Genomic DNA, 18305 nt, shown 5'->3' on the forward strand with positions numbered 1-18305 from the left:
ACAAAACTGGTTGTTTCCGAGGCTGCACGAAGACAACTTCATTTTTCAACAAGACGGGGCACCCTCTCACTGGAGTTGCCAAGTGCGTGATTATCTGAATGAAACTCTACCGAACCGTTGGATTGGTCGTCAAGGAGCTGGCGACTTAGCATGTATCAGCTGGGCTCCACGGTCACCGGATTTGACACCCTGTGACTTCTTCCTGTGGGGTTTCATTATGTACCACCACTCCCACAGAACCTGGAAGAGTTGAAGAACCGGATCCGTACTGCCGTAAGATCAGTGACGAAGGACATGCTTACCCGAGTATGGGAGGAATTTGAGTATCGATGTGATATTGTTCGTGTCACTGCTGGAGGACATATTGAACATCTTTAATCTTAACTTGAGAGGTTCGTAAGTATGTGTGTCAAGTTTCATCTTCGTATGTCTTAAAGTTTAATAAATATATGCATGCGAAATACGTATATTCTTTTTGAAACACGCTGTACTATTTTCTTTAAAAATATATACAATACTTGTAGTATGCAATTTCCAAGGTACAAGGTGTACAACTTTGCTTCCGCCGTTTTCCGACAGGTGGCAACAACAGGAAGTAGCGGTCGAAAGAAGCAGATCGCAGACGTCACGCAGTTAGCTTGGACCTCTGTCAAGATAACCCCATTCAAACATTAGTCGAGTGGTGTGTGCATCGTGAAGTTGTTCGCGATTGAAAATGTCAGTGTACGAGCCAAATTCTCGCCATTTGCGTGCGGGAGGTTCTACTTTTTTTGTTTCAATATGAAGAAAACTGCGGCTGAGGCTCATCGAATGCTCTCCACTACGTATGGTGAGGACGCTATAAGTGAGAGAACCTGTTGTGAGTGGTTTCAACGCTTCAAGAACGGTGACTTTAACGTCAAAGACCGGCATAGTGGTGGAAGACAGAAAGTTTTCGAAGATGCAGAATTGGAGACATTGCTGAGTGAAGACTCGCGTCAAACTCAAGAAGAATTGGCACGATCATTGGGAGTGACACAGCAAGCCATTTCAAAACGTCTGAAAGCCATTGGTATGATTCAGCATGACAACACACGACCCCACGTTGCCAAAGTGGTGAAAACGTACTTGGAAACATTAAGATGGGACGTCCTACCCCACCCGCCTTATTCTCCAGACATCGCTCCCTCTGATTATCACCTGTTTAGATCGATGGCTCATGAACTGGCTGACCAACACTTCCGATCTTATGAAGAAGTCAAAAAGTGGATCGCCTCCAAAGATGAACAATTGTTTAGACATGGCATTTGTACGCTGCCCGAAAGATGGGAGAAAGTAGTGGCCAGCGATGGACAATACTTTGAATAATGCCTGGGTAAGCAATGTTTTTCATTCCAGCGTCATATTATTGGGGAAAAACGGCGAAAGCAAAGTTGTACACCTTGTATGTTTTTGCAAACTTTTTGGAAATTCTCTGTGGCGTCGCGTGCGGTTCACATACGGGTGTTCACAATAACATTTTTATACTCAATGGAGATTTACTCCTCTCCCTTGTAACTTCATCTTCAATTGAAAAAGTAAGAATAACAGTTCTATTTATTTTCAACAATTTCCCCCAAGAATCACACTATGTTTGAAGTAATACAAGATTTTTTATTCAATTAACACCCTTTTAATGACGTAATTTACAATTAGTAATGGCTAGTGCAAACTAATTAGTATAACATGCAATCTCGGGTATGTATAACACAAGACTACCATACTTCGCAATCTACTTTCTATTACACTGACCATATGTTAACCAACGACATTCATTCAGCATTGAAAGCACGTGCATCGATAGCGGGACAGAGGATGCGTCCAGTCCAGAAAAAATGTATTTTGTGTATTAAGATATTTGGGTATTATACAGAATGTCCCCCACTCACAATAACTCTGTTGCAATGCTTATGATTGACATTGCTCATATTCCTTCTTCCCTTGTGTTTCGTATTTTCCCTCCTAGCATCAATTTGCCATGGTTCAGAGAGATTGATTTTCAACCATTTAAAGCAAGGGTTCCCAAACTGTGCCCTTAGTGTTTCAAAGATGTTTCCACGTTGCCCAGAATGTAGCCCCCTCTAGCACTTACAAGAACACTCAGTTACTTGTAAGATTACATGCCTAAACACGTATTTCAAATTCAGAAACATTTCATATGTAAAAAAATGTACTAAATAAGCACATATTTGAAACATTCATAGCATTGACTAACAATTCAGTGAAAATATCGGATCATTTCGCAGTGCCCCTGTAAGTCAATCACGGTGCCCCAGGGTGCCACGGCACACACTTTGGGAACCACTGATTTAAAGCATATAGTAACACCTGGTAGAAGCACATAGTGATTCGGATCCCACTTAAAACTATAGATCCAATCCAGATTAGTCTTAATTAGTCTTACTGTGCATAAAGTGGACTTAAAACACCAAATCAATCAATCAAACATATGTACCATCCTTGATCTTATGCATTGCACGAAACGAATCGTTCCAGAAGCAGTCCTTTGGAAGCGAGTTGCTTGTATATGTGCAAATGCTAACAAACGCCCAGGATGTGTCCTTTGCCTGTCCATGCATTCGAGTGAATTGATCAATTACAAGAACTGTCCGATGAAAAAAGAATAACAATTCTCTTTTAGATATCCCCCACACCCCCTATACGCCTTCATGGCGTGGTGCAATGCACAGGGGAGCACTTTACCTTTTTTTTATATATTTATTTATTTTTAAATGTATCTATTGCAAACAAGACTACTTACTGATTTGCCTGAATAAGTGGCTAAAGAAAGTCCATGTTTAGTGTGTGTTGTTTAGCCACTTATTCGGGCAAATCAGTAAGTAGTCTTGTTTGCAATAGATACATTTGCACATGAACTCGCTCCTGAAGGATGACCGGCCGAAGTCTATAATTTAGATATAGATATTACACAAAAAAATAAAATTCTCACTGTGGGTCAAGTAATTGAATGCTACACACCGATGCACAGTACACTTAATAACAATAAAGAGAAATAATTAAAATTAAATTCTACATTATGCAACTATGTAGCGCAGACAGTCTCGGTCCCCCTAGACATGCCTTTCATATGCTGCGTTCTGGTGCCGAATGCAAGAAGTATTGCCACTTGCATCAGGGCCCGCACCACCATATGTTCGCACACAGCAGTAAACATTTTCGGGGTGTGTGGCCACCGGGGGAGTCAGTGTTACCAACGCGTAACTGATACTATAATAGACAAGCCAAGGGCCCCATCACATACACAAAATGAAATAAATAATAAGCAAAAATAAGATTCTTCTTGATTATTAAGAAAACAATAAGTTATATATAAATATAAAGATAATACAATAAATTCAAGCCTTAATAGAGTTACTAATAAGTGCCTCCGTTGAGAAGTAAGTTTCCCTATTTTTTAAAAAAAGTTATCAGATGTGAAAGAGTAAATTGTGTGTAAGAAGGATTTTTCGAATAAATATATGTGTGTGTGTGTGTGTGCATTTAATATGTACGTATTTTAAAACATATACATGAGTGTTCACGTGCTCATGCAAATATTATCAGGCGACTTGCCTGAATTCTCTTGTTTTATTTCTGATATCAAAGTTCTTACGCATAAGACAGTTCCCTGCCAACATTTGAAATCACTACCTGAGAATTATTTTGCCGAAATGAATTCCCTGACTTTTTCTAGATATTTTGAAATAAATTTTCAAACCACCATTCGTAGCATTTTAACTTACTTTATCTCTGAATTCTTATTTAATGTTGCTTTTCTGCCACTTTTGGCTAGCTAGGTCACTAGAGGAAAGTAAATCAATAATCTATTAAAATGTTAACATGATGGGAGCAAGGAAAAACAATGATCCATGAAAAAGTGAAATATTGTTAACGTGAGGACATGAAAGGAATTCCGCGATGCAGTAGGATTCTTCACAACTTCATTCAATCATTCATTCTGTTTTCCACATGAGGTGTTCAAGAAATGAAAGTAACACAGGAATAAGCAGAGAACAACAACTGCTCCAGCTCAAGAATAATTCCACATGTACCACCTGCAGTACATCCGTTTGGTTTAACAAGCCAGGAACAACTTTTGGTTTTCTATTTAGGAGGCCGAATATTCATATGAAATGTTGCATTACAAATTGCATTTTAAATTACGGTGACACTTGAATGAATGTGAAGTGTAGTAATATGTAATTATCATTCTGCTACTTTTGGCTAATGGCGATGGATTTTATTTTTTTAAATGGATTTTATTTTATTTTTGCTGTAACATTTCATCCTGGTTTCTAAGAACTTTCTCAAGCCAAGATATCCACACACAACCTTGCATGACTAGTAAGGTCACAGCAGACGACACATTGGAGCAAAAATAAATTAAAACCATTTAACTGTATATTATTTGTCATCATAAAAAGTGATTTATGTGAACCTTGAAGAAAGACCTAGGGAGCAGTGGCGGCGATTGGGTCCCAAAACTAGGGGGTCAAAGACAGTATATTACTCTTATACCCTTTGCAGATAAGATTTAGCATAGTGTGGGGGCAAAAGTTGCAAAAACTGGTGGGGGGATCAACTGCCCCCCTAATCGCTGCCACTGGACATATAGTATTGATTTCCCTTGTCTCCCATTTCGTCGGAGAAACTTGAGAGTGGGAGTGAATATTGTAATCACTTCAAACATTTTACGCTTTATGTATAATGGCACGATACACTCATGTGACTTCATTATTTATGAATTGGGAACTGCATATTTTGTGCATGGGAAAAGTACTCAAAAAGAAAACTTGAAGCTCTCTCTAGTTTTAGTAGAAATATTTTTATATATGTCCTCCTCCATGTCCGTATGATCTAAGGTGCTGTGCTTTGGACTCCCGACTGCGGGCTGGCATGAGTTCAGTCTCCGAACCCGGTGTCGAATATCTCCTACAAAAACTGAGGGTTTACTCACACCTCTCTGTAGGATTGTGGTAGGGAGACCGGTAGTCAAGAGATAGGCCAAGGGCTGTTGCACCGTGGGTTATTATTATCTTTATATAGTATGATAATTTCTTTTCGAAGTAGCTCAGTCTTTAGGGCGTCTGACTGCTATGTGAGAGAGCCGGTTCAATCCCTGGCTGGGGAGAACCGGTACTTTTTCAACCTGTTCAAGTGGCTCTGGCGCCCATTCAGCATCGTATAAAGTGGGTACCTGGAGGAAACTGTGTGTGTGTGGGGGTGGTAAAGGCGGCCAGGGGCGTGATGCTGATCACATCACCCCCAGTTCGGCAGAGATGATACAAGATCTCTTACTGATTGTCTGTTCTGGTTCCGAACTTTTAATTGCAATGATTGACTGTACGTATTGATTGTTTTATCAGTAGGGAAATGGGCCAAAATAATTATAATGACTCTTCCAAGAAAATTAAGTCTAAAGGTTGGGGGGGGGGGGAGGTTGATTCCCCATAAGTCACTTTGGTGCGTATATGATTCTTGTGTGTGCAACTGTAACAAAAATGTGAAAAATAAATATCAGAAACTACATAAGTCAAGAAAATCCAACATGATTTTCAGTCACACAAAGTAAGCGCCTAAAGTTTGTATTTAGTTATTTAGCATCTCATTTCTGTTTTTAATTGCGAGTGTGGAATAATCATTTCTACTTTACCGTTAGACGCAAATTACATTTAATTTTTAATGTAAAGCGTCGCGGTAGCTCAGTCGGTAACGCGTCTGACTACCATGCTAAAGGTCCCGGGTTCAATCCCCGGCCGGTTCAAATCCGGGAACTTTTCTAACGTTGGAAGCGGCCCCGACGCCCACCCAGCATCGAATAACATGGGTATGTTTTTTTTTTCTACCTGGGGGAAACCCTGGGGGGGGGGTAAAGGCGGTCAGGGGCGTGATGCTGATCACATCACCCCCACTCACGACCGGATCAAGAAAGTGTGGGGCGTTACCCCCACATCCCCTATACGCCTTCATGGCGTGGTGCTAAGCACAGGGGAGCACTTTACTCTTCTTTTTTATGTAAAGCGTCATAGAGGATTGCGATATTGGCAGATACAGGTAAATAATATCACGTTTAGGTTGTTAGTGAGGGGAATTTAATATTAAAAAAGATTCATGCAGTACTTAAATTATTATTAACACCAAGTATTAATATGCCTCAAAAAATCTGGTTCGTAGAAAGAAAAGTTAATAATATAGTTGCTAATTTTGTACGAGGTCCGACTTATGCATTGGGTTGGGATTGTCTCAGTCCCCCTAGCCTACCTTCGGCGGATCTTCTTGCCTTCGTCAAGAAGTTCTCCAGCATTCACAGAGATGGGGCAACGATCGGTGATGCGAAAGAACGAGTGATCTGTGAGTAGGGTCCATCATCATATTATCAGTCTGTGGATTTCCGTAATTTTGTAATAAACAGGTGAACAGCAACGGATTGCTTTTACAATGTAGTCCTACTGAACAATGTTTTTTATTTTCAAAGTAATTTGTGAGTAAAATCGGATGTCAAGTAGTGAAATGTGTTTCCCTTGGTATATCAGCAAGCAGTTGTAGAGATTATAAGAAGGAAAGGAAATTCTGACGATGCTTGTCACAGAAGACGGACACGACCAAATGAGTATGACAGAAAATTCGTCAATCATGGATACTGTTAGTTTAGACTATTTTACAAGTGACTTTTCAACAGTGCTTGACAGTGATAGATATTTTCCAAGCGGTAAGTACGATATTTTAACCTTTAACATTGGAAACGTAGTACTAATTTATCGCCCGTGGGGCGTCGCACTTTGGCAACAACCACCGACGGTTATATTTGTTAATATTTTACATGCTCATAGTAATCAATTTCAGTCAAACATGATTACTTTCTTGCACTTGTGTCCACGTTTGACAAGTAGAAATGTGATTCTTCCATGATAAAATATTCTCACTTCTTTTATATACCTATTTATTTTTGTTGATGTATGATGTAACATGCTGATTTTAAACACTTTCCAGTTTTAAAGTTATGGTAACACTTTCCTATACCGGAGACGGATTTCTTCAAATTTACAGGAGAAAGTACTTACGCAAATCATTTTCTATAGCGTTGTTGATGTTCGGGAATGTAGTTTTGATGCATTTTAATGCGAATGCATGTGGTTTTCTACGAAAATATATTTCAGACGCGCTATTGCTGCTGCCGCTTTTGCTTTCTGCACGAGAGCACAATACGCTCTCGTATTGTCCGTATATGCTAAATTGAACGAAAGGAGTGCTAATGCAACTTAACCTAACAGGCCTAACCTAGTAGGCATACCTCGTCCCCGTGATGGGACTTTTTGATTTTTCATGTTTGGCACAAGCGTTGCAAAGATTGTTTAGATTACAGTATCGGCCTCACGTCGATACATTCTTTTCAGCCCCGAAAAGTAAGCACGGACAACAAAATAGCTTATTAACACTTATACTTCCTGTCAACCATGGTGTTTTGTCATAATTTGCTTGCGAAAATGCCTCACATATTCCCGATTTTTGTCTTTGTGTGTGAAAGTTCGAATCATTGCAGGCCAGAGTCAGAATTTTATTTCGGTATGGGGTGGGGATCATACCTTATTAGCAGTCACCACATAAAGTTGAAACAGTGGGGCTAGAAGTCCTGAAGATGAATCTCAGATTATTACAACGTATTTTGCAGTTTAATCCTGCTAATGAAGTAAAATTAATTACCACTAAACACTTTTTAAATTAGATATTTGTAGGATTTCGGGGAGGGGGTTTCAGCTGGCTACGTGCCTGATGTGTTTGTTCCTTTTATGTTTAATTCGTTCATCTTCATCACTATTAATCTAAACAGGCGGAATATAGCAACTTAAATTAATAAGTATATATATATATATATATATATATAATTTATTTCTGATATCTTTCCCTTTAAAAAATATTCAGTTCCGTGAAAGAAGTATTCTAGCTGCTTTTGAAGATTAGAGAGAAGAAACAATCACTATTTTGTAAATACAAGAATGGGGGGAGTCAAAATATAGGTGCTTTAATTGCTTAAGCTTTGAATTTTAATTTAGTTTGTTTCATCTTCAATATTTAAGCTTTTTCCTTTTGATAAATGTATGTTCAAGTAACAGAAATCGCAAGACAGAAGCAAATGTAAAGTGAAAATTAGCATAGAATTGGTTTGCCCATGTTATTCATATATTCCTGTTCTTCGCACTCTACCGGGTATGTTTTCTCTATTTCCCTTACAGAAGGCAATTTGTGAAACCAAAATTCCCGTTCCTGAGAAATTTCCCTGCCATAAAAAACACAGCTTATACGAGGGTCACTATTTATATTTTGAGCCTAACAATGAAAAAACAGGAATTTGGCATTGAAAACTGCTTTATTGTTTTTTGAAGTATTCTCCTTTATGATCAATACACTCTTGCATTCGTTCGAACCATTTGTCAAAGCAGTTTTTCCAATCTTCTTGAAACACCTCCATAATATGGTTTTTTAACGCATCAACGGCATCTTCCGCCGACGAAAATCGTTGTCCACGCAATTTATTCTTGACATTCGGGAACAAGAAGAAGTCATTGGGTGCCAAATCAGGACTGTACGGCGGATGACCCATCAATTCGATTTTTAGACTGTTCATAAAGTCGGTTGTTAGACGAGATGTGTGACAGCTGGCATTGTCTTGTTGAAGAATGATCCGACAGAGTTTGTTTGTTTTCCGTATTTGGCCGAAGACCTCTGGCAAACAAATTGTTGTGCACCATTCAGAGTTGAGCGTTCTACGTTCCTCTAAAGGCACAGTTGCCACATGACCAGTTTTCCCGAAAAAACAGGCGACCTTTTGTTTCGATGTGCTTCGAGTGCGAACAACTTTTGTTGGATTGGGTTCATCTTGAAACATTCATACAGTCGACTGCTGTTTACGTTCCGGTTCATATGCATATATCCATGATTCGTCACCTGTTACAATCTTATATACGTCTTTTGAAGCACCACGATTGTATTTATTGAGCATTTGTTTGCACCAATTGACGCGAGCGTCTTTTTGAGTTTTTGTCAAATTGTGTGGGATCCATTGAGAACATACCTTTCTCACAGCTAAATGATCATGTAATATTTTATATATGCTGGTGGAACTAATGCCTATGGTTGCCTCAATCTCACAGTATGTCACATGACGATCTTGCAGTATTAGGTTTTGCACAGCATCAATATTTTCTTGAACAACAACTGATTTTGGACGACCTTTGCGAATCTCGTCGGTGAACGAATGGCGGCCACGATTAAATTCGTTATACCAGCGTTTCACAGTGACAAAGGATGGGGCTTCATCGCCAAATGTGGAAGTAAGTTGATCGATGCACTCTTGTCTTGATAATCCACGTCGAAAATTGTAAAAAATCATCGCACGAAAATGTTCGAGTTAATTCCATTTTATTGTTGTCACGCAATCTCCAAGGCAACATAAACAACACAAATCAAGCTATTGACAAAACATTTGAAGTACGTTATGGTCAATAATGCCAGACGATTCCGTGCAAACATCAAATTGCACCTAACTTCAATCAGTGTTGCCAAGGCTCAAAATATAAATAGTGACCCTCTATGTTTAGCGAAAAGCTAAAAAAGAAAAGCCTTCGGGAGAGAATTTCGGAGAAGGGTTGTAGGAGGTCAATTGTCGCCAGCGGAGGGAAGGGCAAAGGTTCTGGGGATGGAGAGTGCGACTGGTGGACTCTCACAAGAAGGAGGTTACCCTGGCCACGGAATCACCATGCCTTAGAAGCAGTGTTCCCTCCCCCTCTTTCCTCTCCTCCCTTCTTGCCAAGGGTTGTAATGGAAGCAGATGGAATGACGTCAGGGTGAGATTACCTGATGTCATTCGACCGGCTAAAACATGATCTTAGAACCATGGGCTGGAGAAAGGTTCCTGGACATTCAGCGGCAAACGGTTGGAAGCATTCGCACGCTGGAAGCAAAGAAATGTATGCATCGAAATTGGTTTGGAAGAATATTGCGAAAAAATGTATATATTTTTTAAAAAAATAATAATAAATACAGCCGGGTCATCTGCGATTACCTAGATGACCCAGAGTATACGCCGCTGGAATCTGCAGTTAAAATTTGGCAGTCACGTCTAGAAATTGCGAACTAAGTCGAAAAAAGTGGGTCCGAGAACGTAGTAAACACCATTGATTTATGAAGAAAACAACTATTTTTTGCAATGATTAGCGTTTCAAAACTATGTTTACAGTCATCCTTATTTTTTACTATGCTTGCCTAACCTAACCTTACCATGAATGGTTTGTTGTGTAAACATATTTTTCAACTTTACGCAAGATGCCATTTTCTCGCATGCAAATGAACGCTCCATGCAATGGGTCTCACTTATTGCACAACACTTGACCAACGTTGTGTTATGACTACGGTAGCAAGACCGTTGTGCAGAAAGGAAGACGTCTTCATATCAGAAACATTGTTTCCATATTATTGTATGGAGAATCAAAACTGTAATTGACAAGCTTATTTTGCAATTTGTAGGCATGACCGCCAATTTTTAACTGCAGATTCGTGATTACGAGACCAAAATTAGTGAGTGTGCTGGATTTTAAAGTAATCTGAGATACTTCGGGTATTCTGAATATATACCAATAATTAAATCAAATTAATACTAATTACAATACATAAATTAATATTATATTATTATTACACTTTTAGGTAAAAATACTGTATAAGAATAGAGATATAACAGCACATATTCATTATGTAGCTTATCTGTAGTTATGATCGGAATAATTTACATAAAAACAAGTGCCCTGGCAATGATGTGAAATAGACAAATAATTGAATATTTATCGAATAACAAAAATGATGTTGCATGTAGTTGGAGAAAAGTAAGTTTATGATTAATATTTTATGCATATTATTTTGAGTAGTAGTGTACATAAATCTTCTTTGTAATGCCATTCAAAGCCATATAATCCCAATATAATCCTTGCCTTCTAAAACGTTCAGAGGGAATTAATAACCATAGATTATGCAACAAATGTTAATATTTTCATTACTTAATTTTTTAGTACTTGGTCAGTCTTTCGGACCCCTGGACCCCCCTCCCCCCTAAATATGCCCTTCCTGTCCTTCAAAGCCATATGATCCCAATATCATCCTTGTCTTCCAATAAGTTCAGAGGAAATTATACCACAAATGCTAAACGAGTATATTTAATTTTCGTACTTAATAAGTCTTTTGGGTGGCGAGGGGGGTGTCCGGACCCCCTAAATACATCCTTCCTGTTCTTCAAAGCCATATGATCCCAATATAATCCTTGTTTTCAAATAAGTTCAGAAGAAATTATACAACAGAGGCTAAACAAATATATTTTTCATTACTTAAATTTAGTACTTGATAAGTCTTTTTTGGGGGTGGGGGTCTGGCACTGCTAAATACATCCTTGTGTCAGCATTCAGTGTCATAATTATAATGAAAAGAACACAACCCAATCCACCTAACCTCTTCACCAGTGGTGTATGCTAGGTTCAAAACTTGTGCTAAAATGTCACTGTTTTATTAATATAGAAACCGTACGGAGATTTTTCAAATATTTCACGGTTATTTATGAAATATAGAGGCCCATATTGTGAAATATTTATGAAGGCCTATGTGGGAGAAGAAAATATATAAAAAACTTCTTACCTTGAATATTTAATTTGAACAGTGTGTGGTAAAATGGTTATTAGCACAGCTTACTACGATGCCAGGGGTCCCGTGTTCAAATCCAGGCATTGACATGGGTATTCCTTGTGAATATCTCTTCATCAATTTCATCACTCATCCTCATCATCGCGATTGGCAAAAGAGGAAGAAAGGCAATGCTAAATAACAAATCAAATCCATTCTTCTCTTCTTTGGGATGCCAGAGGCCTGCATCTTCACGATTTGAAGCTTATCCGTACACAAAAGCCGAGTAAATTGTTTTGTCAATAGTTTGTTAATTATTTCTCTCACTCAATATACTAAATAGAATCCATGCAGTAGGAAACCTAATTTTCTTAAACTTCCTTCTATGTGATTTCCACTCGCAAAATAACCTGCCCTTTGTCATCCCCGGCCAGTCAGTTTACCCCAGTCATAAACAAAGCAGCCAAGTGGTTCAAAACATCGTCACTATTGTAAAGCGTGTTTGATTGAAAGTCAGTGGCCTCTTGCTTCTGCATGTGTTCAGTGGGACAGTGTTGTTTTGGCCCAGAGGACAAATTCCTTATCACATGCCACTCTTTTCCTCTTCCTGTAATAGTAGTTTTGTTTCAAAATTTCCCTTTCCTGGGAAAAATCCAATGCTGATTAGCATCGCTGTGAGGCTCTACCATTGGGAAGAATGAAGACAAGGTGTCTTCAGCGAATGTAAGCCCCGCCGCTTCAGGCGGTGGTTGGAAGAAAGAATCGTCGGGATGAAGCCTGGCGATAGTCTAACGTAAAAGTGCCTATAAACTTTTGTTTTTCCCCTGCAGTCGTTATTTGAGAGTGCAGTTTCAGTCACATTTGCTAGTCAATTATTTCCTGTATTTCATCTGGGCTTCGGAGATAGCCTTGCTAGCTTGGAATATACGTGCCTACTCTTCACACTAGTGTATACAAATTGAAAAAATGTTCTACACAGAATCTGGAATACATAATTAGTAAACCTGTACTTATACTTATGTATAAAATTCAATTTGTGGGGAGAACATACAAGTATTATTATTGCGATGGAATTACACAGTCAGAAGTTGAGTCCAAAATGATTATGAAGTTGACCACCAGTGTCGGTACAATTCCATTCCTTAAAAAAAATGGATGATGTAAAAGAAAAATGTATAAAAGTAGTAATGTACAATAGCTAGGTGATACTTGTGCATCTAACTGTACATGATGATAATATAATGTGCATATATCCAGATATAGTGTCTTTCAGATGCTAGAATATAGAAAATGCATTTATGTGAATGTACACAAAATAATTTTGGAGTTTTAAGTGCTTCATATGGGTATATCCAACCAGGACATAAGTGTTCTTTGTTAGTGTTCCTTCATCACTCATCCTCATCATCGCAATTAGCCAAAATTGTTAAAAAAGGCTAAGTAACAAAAATCAAATACCAGGTTGCCATAATTAAAGTTCCCCTACTCAGAGGCTCTGTCCAAAAGGTCCAAAAAGCAGTCGGGGGTGAAGTATGGTCTTGATACTTGATGTTCCTTTATTTGAAAGTCAGCCAAATGTTGATTGTAGTTCTTCTAATGTGTGGAAATATAAGTAGCTATAGGACGATTCCATGGTCAATGAACCCACACAACCAAAAGTAAAGTTTCCCTATCAAGATATCAAAACATTGACATTTGATAATTAAAGATCTGAATATGAATTTGTTTTGTTTGTTAATTTGGATGTAGGTATTTAAAAAATAGGTTTTTCAATCTTATTATTTTTCAAAATGGTGCATTTTATTTGATTTTCTGATGGGTTTGCCAGCTAGCAAAATATTCTGGTAAACTTACTGAGAATAATGTATACCCAATAATAGGATCTTCTGTACCCAGATAATAAAGAAATATTCCTATTTGGCACTTTTACAGAATAGTCATGAGCTTCTCAGTTGCATACTGAAATATTGTCACACACGTCACAAAAATCTATGGACAAAAACTGGGGGAGTTAGAAACAACGTTATTCTGATGATAAAGTAGACACCTAAAGCCTAACTTTTAACACCACAAATAATTCCTTCCAGCTCTCGGAAGTAGTGGAAACAACTCACATATCACTGCTAAGATTTACTGCAATATAATTGACTATTAACATAGTACTAACGTAGTGTACGTGGTTAATGAACACTTCACAGAGTTTGTTTGTCAATGACTGCAATATGTTTTTTCACTGCACAATGGCGCCACACACTGATTTCCACACAATAATTCACATTCTACGAACAAAAGCTGGAATATTCCATGGTCAGTATATGGCCCTCACGCCAAAATAATTTAGGGAAAGCAAGTCATTTTATTCACAAATATATGAATTAGGAACATATTACTTTCATATTTTTTGTACAAAAGTCACACACCTCACCATGGTTTTGCCCTATGAAGATTTTTTTTAAAAAATGCTATGTGACTTGTATGGTTAAAAACAAATGTTTATGACAATATGTTCTCACTTTTATCTACTGCTTGTTTTTGGTGCTGCAGTCGAAGTGCAATTCGAAAGATTTTTGCTTCCAGTCGAAGGCTTCAAGACAACTGCAATACCATTCTCAAAGTATGCATATGCCACCAGATGCATCTTGAACACTTGTGTACTGACATAAACTAAAAATAGACATGCATCCAATTTCTAGTTGTTGCTATTCCAGTGCCACATTTGCACTATTTATGTTTTCATCAGCATTCAGTTTTCCATGGTGTCCATAGCCTCTATACCAAGTTTCACTGTAATCCCTTGCTTCAAACAGTCCACAAGGTGCTGAGTAGGGGAATTTTAAGTCGCAGCACCACATTTGCACCTGGTGGTGAAAGTATGAACTTTTTTTCATCAGATATATAGCCAGGCTTGTTAATCACAATCACTTAATTTTAATTCGTGCACCTTCCCCTCGATCCGTACAATTTGGGTCATAAGGAAGTCTGCTTCACTCTACCCCTTCCCTCTACACAGGAGTATGATGCACAGGACTCACTGGTGTGTGCATGTTCTATTGCTTGTGGTTCCACTATAATTCCTAGTGTAATATTTGTGCATCAGGTGCAATTTTTGGGGAGTAAGAATTCCTGTGGCATCACAATTAAACAAATTATAGAGATTAAAATTGACAATTTGCCTTGACAATCATTAGAATCACTCATTTTCAAGTTGAAACGTGCAATCCTCTTTCCGGTTCCCCTTTTCTCAACACTAATTTGTGGAAACAATAGAGTTACCTACTACTCTTTGACAATGTGAAAAACAAGCAGGTTTGCAAACAGTTTTCTACTCAGCTGTTTTTATTCATTTCTGAAAGTACATTCTGACTTTGTTTTTCTATTGCACAGTGGACTTGGATTGTTGTTCCTGTGTATGCATTTTTCGATGCTGATTTACGCGGGACTGTAGAGGTTTTCCCAAGAATTAGGCATGTTCGAAAGTAGTACTCCAACCCTATAATAGCATAGTATCAAAATTTTAATTTTCACCCAAAATGGATTTTATTTTCCCCCTGTAGAGCTGTGTTTGCTCGATCGTATGCTGTGTGGTCCACGATTGAAAAGGCTGATTTCTCGGCGTCAAGTTAAAGAACGCTATCCGATAGGCCAGGGTGACAAAAGATGAACGTGGGAAGGTGCGGTGACAGTTGACGTAACAAGAAATGCAAGACGAAGCCCTATTGTTGCGGAATGACGAAAGGGAGATGTACCTAAATTGGCGTAAAAGTGTTATGAGGTTGCATTGCCCTCGATAATCTGGGGATAATGTTTGTAACATATTGGCATATTACAGACATGTTCCCCACCTCACCCCTCGGTAACCCAAAATAAACGGTAACGATGATTAAAAGAACAATAGTAAGGAAAGGATTTTAATTATTACATGCATATAAGTGTAAATAAAAATATACTCAGTCTTGAAAGAAGCCAAGTTGCCAAATCCTGAAGGACTATCGGTCCAGTAGATTTGTTTTTTAAAAGTTGATGCCCTGATCCCAACAATTTTACTCATAAATAGCTTTCTATTTTTTTTTAACTTCATGCAACAATTAATATGTATCTTTGAAATTTAATAATAATAAATAAAGTGTTGCTTAATCATAGAGAGTATTAGTTCGATTATGTCTAGGCTTGTTATAAATTGAAAATTTAGTTTAAATTAATTGACGACGACTGGATCTAAACTTTAGTTCCCTCTTGCCAGTATCATAAAATTAATTTGGTAAGTGCTTCCTTTTTAAAAATTAAATTCAAATTCAAAATTCTCACCAGCACTATCATTCATGAAAGCATTTTCTGTTATTGCAGTCGAAACTTGAACGAAAACCTATCTTTCCAGCTGGTGGCCACATCGGTTGTCTTAGATAGTCACTTCCGTTATGTTCAAAATTGCCAATGTATGGGACCTAGTCTACACATTCTCCATTACTTCATGTGACAAGTTATATATTTACTTTTTATTTCCTTCTTTTGATTTTCTCCTGCTCAAAATGTTTGTTCTTCCATATGAAATGATAGGTTATGTTTGATAATGGTAGATTATGTTTGATATGCCTTTCATTGAAGAGTTCAAAAGGATGATTCCAAGCGGAGACACTGTAGTTCTGATATGGGCTTAAAACCAACTTTAGTTTTTTTTTGTTTGTCACAATGCACTTATCAGTGATTTTATGTGATAATGTTTTTCTGCCTCTTTAGCTAATCACGACAATGAGGATGCTGATACGATGATAGGATGTTCTCAAAGTCCATCCTCAAGTCAGGACTCTCCAGCCAAGTTCGGTGGTTTAAGTCCCAGCCCGGGTAGGGGCTCCCCGATGAAGTAGTGGTAATGTCGCCTTGTAATCAAGAGGTCCCTGGTTCGATACCCGGCAGAGGCACATAGTGCTTTTGATCCCACTTTGAAAATTGTAGGACGTAGGTCCCATCCCAATTCCTATCTCTGCATAAAAGTGGACTTAAACCAAAAAGCCAGGCCTGGGCATGGATTGTTATTTGTTAGTGTTCTTTTATGAATTTACTCTAATCATTACTCATCCTCATCATTGAGGTTAGCTAAGAGAGGCAGAAACCAGATACATGCAAAATGAGGAACCTCCGTTGTCGCGATCTTTCACTCAAAAGTGCTCATATTTTGCACGTGATTTACACATAAGTGCAAGCACGATACGGCTTAAGGCTAATGTTCATTGACGCACAGTTGCCCCAAGAAGATACATGGATATAAATAACCCATGGTCATTTTACTGGGTTTTCAGTGGCATGTCGCTCGATGGCGTAGTGGTAACGCCGTTGCTTTGTAATCAAGGAGTACCAGGTTCGATGCACGTAGTGGTTCGGATCCCATTTTTAACTGTGGGTCCAGTCCCAATTTACCTTTCTGTGCACAAGGCGGACTTAAAAGGATGCTAAATAACATGTTGGTTTACACAGAATAAAAGTGTACCCATATGAGCAAATAGGCATCCTTTTCAAAGTTCACTTTATGCTCAGACTCGGGACTACACAAGCAGTTTAAAGTGAAATCCTAACCACATTACGGCGATTCCGCTACAAATTGAGGAAATAAAATAGCTACTTTGTTGACATAGCTTAGTCTCTAAATCAGTGTGATTGTGCATGGTAATGGTCAATTTTTATATGTACTCGGATATTTGTGGACGACCGTAGAGATGGATGCATAAATATTACCATGCCAATTGTCCATCACTACGTAATTCAGTTTTTCATAATGCGATGTTCAAGAATTGCATCAAAATGTACAATTTACATTGTAATATTCGTGCATCCCACTGTACAAGGATTCTGTTTTCGTTTAACAAGCTGAATGCCTGTTGTAAGATTGGTTTACCTTGTATCTCAAAGGTAGTTCTGGTGTGAGGTGAGGTATCATATTTCTGTAAGAAGTCCATCGAGAGCGTTCCCTTCGCCTACTCTGAGTCAACTCTTAACGTTCATTTTGTAAATATTACTTTCGTTGAGTCTTCAGGAGATATTCCGGATTCAGACGGAAAATTCCGTGAATTCCCCACCCTCATTGTCGTGGACCCGCATGCACTCCGTTCATTGCCCTGTGGCTGATAGTTCCTTTGAAGTTGACTTCTAATGTTATTAGGAAACTGGCTGCGAGTTCCTGCTGTTTTAAGCTGGAAGCTTGGCAGAAGTCGATAAAGCCTGGATTAGGTAGTGTTGATAAAGCGTCATTGATATATGGGGTATCTATTTATGACGTTTCATATCCACATTCGGTCAATTATGGACTCCTCGCAGGCTTCAGAGTTCTCCCTTCTGTAATTAGATCCATAACTACGTACTGTGCATAAATTTACATTGCCCATGATTTATTACGCTTATATCCATGAGTAGAGAAAACTAAAAATAATTCAGGCCATCGTCTTATTCTCAGTCGCCCGCTTTTTTCCAAATATGGGCCAAGAAAGCCTTGAATTCAACTAAGATAAAGCTACATATTTTGAAATGTGACTAAAATATGTTATTGATTATTACAAGATTGTATTAAAAGTAATTTATTCTTGCGCTGGAGTAGCTCTAACGGTATAACAGTACATTCTAGTATATGGCCAACTCTACCA

At 38.3% G+C, this 18305-nt stretch overlaps 1 protein-coding gene across 2 annotated transcripts in view; it reads left to right on the top strand.

Annotated features, from left to right (window-relative positions):
• The first annotated feature begins 6386 nt into the window (after positions 1-6386).
• Atf6 (bZIP_ATF6 domain-containing protein ATf6) overlaps positions 6387-18305 on the top strand; it is an 80426-nt gene continuing 68507 nt past the window's right edge. For both annotated transcript variants that reach the window (XM_083110045.1, XM_083110046.1), the window contains exon 1: positions 6387-6727. In XM_083110045.1, the coding sequence (XP_082966171.1) occupies positions 6595-6727 (133 nt within the window). In that variant the 5' untranslated portion in view covers positions 6387-6594. The remainder of the gene's footprint in view (positions 6728-18305) is intronic.

This window comes from Lepisma saccharinum, chromosome 23 (genome assembly GCF_977018435.1).
Source record: "Lepisma saccharinum chromosome 23, izLepSacc3.1, whole genome shotgun sequence".
Classification (NCBI taxonomy): Eukaryota; Metazoa; Arthropoda; class Insecta; order Zygentoma; family Lepismatidae; genus Lepisma; species Lepisma saccharinum.